At 39.5% G+C, this 7252-nt stretch overlaps 1 protein-coding gene across 6 annotated transcripts; it reads right to left on the bottom strand.

Moving 5' to 3' along the window:
• Nucleotides 1–201: 201 nt before the first annotated feature.
• On the bottom strand, nt 202–6801 carry tpd52l1 (tpd52 like 1). 6 transcript variants are annotated; one of them, XM_089022095.1, is made up of 10 exons: nt 6659–6801; nt 4563–4681; nt 3343–3491; nt 3038–3139; nt 2411–2443; nt 2023–2037; nt 1766–1804; nt 715–775; nt 429–541; nt 202–305 (listed from the first exon to the last, which is right to left on the bottom strand). In XM_089022095.1, exons 1-10 carry the CDS (start codon nt 6675–6677, stop codon nt 278–280), a joined length of 678 nt encoding a protein of 225 aa, XP_088878221.1. In that variant the 5' UTR covers nt 6678–6801; the 3' UTR covers nt 202–277. The 6 variants fall into 6 exon arrangements, with proteins under 6 accessions (XP_088878221.1, XP_088878224.1, XP_088878222.1 ...); XM_089022098.1 differs by lacking the exon at nt 2411–2443; XM_089022096.1 differs by having other exon boundaries at nt 202–541.
• Between the last annotated feature and the right edge of the window lie 451 nt (nt 6802–7252).

The following is a 7252-nucleotide window of genomic DNA, read 5'->3' on the forward strand; positions in this document are numbered from 1 at the left end:
ATTCTGGATCAAAATTGATTTTTTTGGGTCAATTATCAACCAAGGAGTGTCTACTATTAGAAAAATAAAATATAACAATGATGATATTGCCAGATTAAAGTCAAATTCTCAGGAGAAATATGTTAGATATGTTAAGGCGGAGTTGGCTAAATTAGCTAATATGCAATATTTCTAAACGTTCATAATAGCAGCCAATAAACATTGCATGATCATTGTTTATTGTTTCCGTTCAAAAGGAAGCAAATTGAAAAAGTCAGGAGGCGGCCACTCGTGTTGTTTAGAGGAGAGGAGTATTGACGCGGGAACTGTATAATGACAATTATGGAAACCCATCACATACAGTCTGTACTCTCTATATAATACTAATATTTACTGTCACATGTTGCGATAAAAATGACGCAAACATGAATACTGTTTCCTACTCCAACCTCTCGGGCGTGTCCGTCAAGTTGTTAGTGGGAGTGTCCTGTGAGCTGGCCTTCGCCGTGGAAGAGAGGACGTCCTCGAAGCTTCCTCCTGCCCCAGGACTTCCGACTTTAGTCTTGGGAAGGCAAAGAAGAAAAAAAAATAGCGCCGTTTTATTTAATTTACGCACATTTTTGCAGTGTAATTTAAAATTCTGGTTTAATGAGGTAAAAGCATGTCCAAGGAAGGAAAATGATATTCAACCAGTTATTCTATGATCTGTATGATGAATTGTGTATTTGGACATACCTTGATATTTGATACTGTACTCTCAACTTTCTCCTCAAACGATCGGAAGCTGGGAGAGTTTCTGGAAAAGATAAAAAAAAATAATATATATATATATATATATATATATATATACAGTAAAGTCTCGTTATATCGATATCGGATATATCGATAGTCCCGGTTACATCGATACTATTTCTATGCACGCACGGAGAAAATTACATGCAAACAGGGTCGGATATATCGATAGTCCCGGTTATATCGATATTTTTTCGGACTCCCTTGAATATCGATATAACGAGACTTTACTGTATATATATATATATATATATATATATATATATATATATATATATATATATATATATATATATATATATATTGGGTGACCCAAAAAGATGCGTACCCCTGAAAATTTTAAATGAAAAAAAACAAACAAACAAAAAAACAATTTATTTCAAATTACAACCACACATTATTCAGTTTATGGAAGACCATTCGCCAGAGCTTCAGCTATATCTGTCAATTTTTAGTCAATTTATGGCTTTCCCAAGATGTGTTCTAAATGTCCAGCATTTCGTTGCAAGCAAACCTGTACTTGTCTGACAAAGTTGTCAATCACTTTTACACACCCCTCATTCGGAGGAGAAAACATTGCTGCAGTGAGGTACTCAGTAGGACGTATCTTTTTGGGTCACCCTCCCGAAAAATAATTGAATTGAAACAATTGAAATTTTCATGGGTACGCATCTTTTTGGGTCACCCTGTGTATTAAATATGAACAAAAATGAACACACGTTTGCAAACGTCATCTTAATTGAAGCCGGGCTAGTTTGCAATAGCATCTCCTGTTGCTATGGTGACCCCCTGATCACCAAACTGGACCAGGCAGGACACATCTTGTATATTAGCACTATCATCAATGCTAAAAAAAAAACTACAGTCAATAGTATGCGGTGCTGAAAATGGTCAAAGGTAATTTGTGTTGAATTTGTGCAGTCATCATTTCTACAAGGCAAATTTTATTATCTGACAAATGCAAATTCAGACAAATATATATGCAAACAATTACCTCATGGCAGGCATGCTCATAGAGTGTGAGATGGAGTAGCTGTCCGCAGAGAGAGGAGTTAAGGATTAGTTGATCTCACATCGGTGTTAGCGGTTAGCACAGAGACACAAACGCAGAAGTGGGGCAAATAATACAGAGATGTACATTAAAATAAATAAAGAATCATTTTGCAGCCGCTCCCAATAAGTTTCGCAACATTTTCTTTCAAGAAACGAGCACCGTATATGACGTTAAACAATGTAAATGAAGCAGCTTACCCTATGGAGCCAGACCTTGGCAGCACGCAAGAGGAAGGTAAAATGTGAATGTTTCATTGAACAGTTCTACGCTATACCACTAAATTGATTTTAAAAATGCAAATGTAAACAGTTTTAAATATCAAGTGAGAAATGGAGGTTTGTCAAAACAAAATTACAAAGCAGAATCTAAGATGAGCACAGCAGGTAGTAGTTAAACACACATTAGAATTGACAGATAAGCACACGCCTGCACACTGAGGTTTTAAATGTAGCAATTCACGTTTGCCGTGAATCCCTCATTATGTGTTGTGTCTGGTGATCAGGCAAAAAAATAAATTAAAAAATACACAGCATTCAGGACTAAAAAAATAGACATGCCTGGTAAATCACACATGCACACACGTACCTCTGAGGAAATAGTAATTGTAGACCGGCCATGCTGTACGAACAACATTGTTTGTTTTATCAGATCGAGACACGAGACAGGCCGATAACAAGCCCGGCCCTGATTCAATACATGCTAAATATGCTTCTGTGCGATTAGTTTTATGCTTGCTTGGTTATTAGCTCAGCCGTTAGCTTCACACGGCAATACCAAAATGCAAACGGTCGATTAAAAATTAATTTACTGTCACTGCCGGATGGAGAAGTGAAAGCGGCATTTAAACCGGGAGGGGAGTGACATGGGGCGTGATGACCTTGAAACCAAATTAGCACCGTTAGCTTAAATTGTAGTCATTCGGCACATGTGCTTCAGCCATGGTTATTTTTGGGATGAAGAATGCGACTGTCTGGTTTATTGAACATGCACTGACAGTGAATTTATGAATTCCGAGAATATTTGTTTTCACGAAACTAGACTCAAAATAACTACAACTAAGAGGAGATGGCAAGGTTTATGAGTTTGGGCAAAGACTGACGCAAAAATTCAGATGTGTCAACAAATGTGGCGCAGAGCGGGCAGTGGAGTTGAATCAAGCGCTCACTTGTTCAACGAGTGTAAATTTATGTATGTAAAAGTATTGCGGGGCACCTCATATCTCCAAATTTCCTGTTGATGGCACTGCCGAGCGTGCTGAGGGCCGCCGTGGTCTTCTGTCCCGCTGAGGTCAGAGTCTCAGATGTTCTCTTGTACCTGCAAAGAGAAGAAGACACAGGGGGTTTCCTCACTATTATTTTTTTTAAACGCGCAGTAAAAATAGCTTTAATATTATGGCATGTCGGTGCAAACGAAATACACTGGGGTAAGCGTTGATGTCACCCGAAACCTATGTGGTCACTGTGCTTCATTATTGATGAGGAGATGTATATTTGTGTGTGCGTTCCATTTGCACTTACGCGGTGGAGCTCTGCATATCCATCCAGCCTCGGCTCAAGTTGCTGCGGAGCTCGCCGAGAGGAGTGATGCCCAGTTGGTGCTTCAGTTCGCCGTGCCGCTTCTCTTTGGACGCCAGCACTTGCTTTAGTGTGCTGATTTCATCCTCCAGCTATGCCAGGACAAAATAAAATCAATAAATCAATCAACCAGGAAGTTATAATTGGATTGGATATGCCTTTATTAGTCTCACAGTGGAGAAATTTACATTTCACAGCAGCAAAGTGATGAAAGGAATGAAAGTAGAAAAACAAAATACATGAGCTGCTGGAAAGGCAGCCACTCTCGCGGCGCCGTCTTGAAGTCAAAAGAATTAAAAAAAATCTAAATAACAAATAATATGACAGCATAGAGACAATATGACCTACAAAGACACAGAGGGACATTCATTCTTCAGGACTTGCTGTACCCTCTTTGTGATGACATGAAGCAGTTCTAGATGAAAGAGGAGAGGATCAAAGCGTCTTTCCACCAGTGGTTCAGGGACATCATGGTGGAATAATCCAAACAAACATGGTGACACCCGCCTCCCTACAATGTAACATGGTATTTGTGTGTGTCTTTTTAAGTATAGTGATACCTCGGTTTTTGACCATAATGCGTTCCAGAAACCTGTTTGAAAACTGATTTGTTTGAAAATCGAAACAGCACTTTCCATTAGAAACAATGTAAAAAATGTAATCAGTTCTAAATCTGGAAAACAACTTCTGCTTTTTAAAAAAAGCTTTTTTGAACAATACTAATTCGTCTGCTAATAATGTAATGATACACGAGGATAACAGTTTGATTTGCGGAGATCTCAACCAGACATATCCGTTTTTTTTTTTATCTTGATTGAACAATACAAACACGCCTGCTCACAATGGAACGTTTTACAAGCATAACGTCCGATTTGTGGAGATCGCAGCCAAAGAGGTTTTTTTTCCCCTTTGGAAAAAAAAATAAACTTTATTCAACAATACAAATGCGTCGGTCACAATGAGGAAGGCACGACACAAGGACGTGACATATAAGGAAGTGACATAGAGGGAAGCGGAAGGAAGGTAGTCGAGTGGTGCATTCCGGTGTGCTCACAACTGAATTTCGGTTGAATACTGGGTCATAAAAAACCCAAAATTTTTAGTTATGAACTGAATTGGACAAAAACTGAGATGTTCAAAAACCAAGGTTTGACCGTACGTACTCTGGTTAATTCCAGTTGGATCTCCTCTCTCTCCTCCTCCGTCATGATGGAGTTGCTGAGGTTGACGTCCGACGTCGTGTGCTCGCCCGCCTCCCTCAGCGGCTCAGAGTCAAGAAAACCTGCCGGGCACACGCATGCCGTCATATGATCATGTGACACATTGCTGTCTGTCATTGAGCGCATTTTGGTGTTTGAATGACAAACTGTTACATCATGAGCGGCCGTCTCTAATCCAGATTAATAGACATGGATTATGTAGCTCACACACACGCACACGCACACACACACGCACACGCACACGCACACGCACACACACACACACACACACACACACACACACACACACACACACACACACACACACACACACACACACACACACACACACACACGCACACGCACGCACACGCACGCACGCGTTGCCTCAAAGCGGCTGCGCTGCAAATTAATTTGGGACTTCAGCCTCGGTTTCGCTCCGCGTTACACACTTCCCCAGGGCACCTGTTTGTCTCACACCCCCTCTCTGCATTTTTTTTTCTTTTCCGTGTGGCCTTGAATACCTCTCTGATCACAAGATTTCTATGTGGGTCATGTGTTGAAACTAAATAAGAGGCAATGATTATACAGAAACCAGAGTGCAGGACTAAAGTGTGCATATTCTAAATAAATAAATAAAAACAAAAACAAAAACTAAAAGAGATAGATGACAAATTCTTTGCCAGCAAACAGGGAGTCTCTTATAAGTGGAATGCAATTACCTAAGTGGATCAAGAAACTGTGCCCTGCTTGCGGCTGACTCGATCTCACCAATACAAAGTACAGTGACAGAAATTGATGAGAAAATGATCCAATTGCTTTGGTTAAGGTTCATTTTTAGTCACAGCTTCAACAAGGAAATGGTCATGCTCAGAGGGTACTAAAAACCAGTCCGTCCAGTTTTCTGTTTCCATACCAACAAAAATGTCACAACTGATCTTGTTATACGTCTGTGTAAGCTCTCAGTCGTACAGGAGTGGTCCATCGATGAGAAGGTTTCTTCATCTGTACAAAAGTTCACTTTTGTACAGATGACGGCTGAAGAAACCTTCTCATCAACTGATCTTGTTGCAATTTAAAAACATCCTCAATGTGAAATCTTGTACCGTTTAGGGAAATATAAGTCTAGTATTATGTTGGGTGAATAGCAACAGGTAGTTACAGGATACACAGGTTCATTGTCCTTCAATACAACTGTATTGCCTGTCACTGTAAGATTATGGCATTGATAAATGAAGAAAAAGTGTAGTTTATTATCCATAATAAATAGTTTTCAAACAAAATAAACACCTTTAACAACCTAGCTATGCCTAAAATTAAAAAAAAATCTATATTTTTAGATAGTCCATTGTCATGGCCACTTTGTTGTCAACACATGGGTGCTAGCTTGAGACCAACTAGCATCACTTATTCTATGTCAATGGACTTAAATTTGATTGACAGTTGAGTGGATGTGGTTTCACACCAGTCATCATAAATACACCCAGTACTCAAAAGTGTAGACAATAGCAAGTTTGTCCACAATTATGAAGCCTTCTCTCATTCATTCAAATTTGGCAGGTGTCAATCACATTCGTTTTTGACATGTGTCAACGTTGAATGACAGCTCATTTTAAAGGGATCTTAAGGAATACCGAATAACCCAATTTAAGCTTATTTTATTATTTATAAGGTTCGATTTTGTTTTGTCACTTAAACATTGTTTACATTGACAAATTAAAAGTTACTAAATTTGTAAAAAGCCACAAATCATTTCCGGCCAATTAAATGTGACGTCAAGTGGTCGCACGTGATTACGTCAAATCAATTCCACCTGCATTTGGTTTAACTTATCGCTATTTACAAATCGAAGGAGGACAAATCTGTCAAATTTAACATTTAATTATTTTTTGGGCAGAACACTTTATCGTGGGTATACTGTAACATTGTATATTTGGTGCCGTACGCATGTTCGTTGAAGCTACTAGCAAGAGCAAGTCCATTAAAAAAAGTGTACGTGCGGGTGATCTTCAAAATCAAACAATCTATTAAAGTGCGTATATGAGGAGACACTAACTGACCTTGTTGTCTGGTTTCCATGGCCAATTTCTACTTGCCACGGAACAGGTCACGGTGTCAACAGGAGCTTGGCACTGGAGCTAGGATGAGTTCGTGGCCGCCGTCTATTTTGCTTTGGCTGCTGTCACGAGTTCCGGTAGGCGGGGCGAATCACACCCTGCCAGCCAATGAGCGAACGCATCGCTGACGCCTTACGTCGCAGTGGTTTATTCAAGGTACGTTTTTGAACGCAAGTAAGTCTTTCGTTTTTTTTAATTTTAAGATTCAATTTATAACATTCAAATAAACCATAGTAATGTAATCTTAAAAAGATATAATGTGTTTTTATGCTGGTACTTTTTTATCGGAAATAAATGTCGGACATGTTTGTCCGTAGCTGTGGCTTCCAGCGGAAGCGACGTCATCTTCGACACCGATGGACTGTCAAGGAGGAGTTCTCCTGCCCTCTAGTGGCTCATATTGTCACCACCGCTGTATTCAACGAGCTTTTGGGTTATGACCACATTGTTCATACAGTTTCAAAAAAGAGGCGAGAAAGCATACAAGCTCTTTAATTCTTCGGGAGTTTATTTTGGAAGAGTGTATTATTTTCTGAC

Source organism: Hippocampus bargibanti, linkage group LG19 (assembly GCF_051943395.1).
Source record: "Hippocampus bargibanti isolate YZ-2025 linkage group LG19, ASM5194339v1, whole genome shotgun sequence".
Taxonomy (NCBI): Eukaryota; Metazoa; Chordata; class Actinopteri; order Syngnathiformes; family Syngnathidae; genus Hippocampus; species Hippocampus bargibanti.

Coding starts and splice junctions, on each gene's coding strand:
- tpd52l1 (XM_089022095.1), bottom strand. Junction 3,492..4,562: donor TCCAACTGGAATTAACCAGA/GTACGTACGGTC, acceptor GTCCTGGCATAG/CTGGAGGATGAAATCAGCAC. Junction 542..714: donor GTACAGTATCAAATATCAAG/GTATGTCCAAAT, acceptor TGCCTTCCCAAG/ACTAAAGTCGGAAGTCCTGG.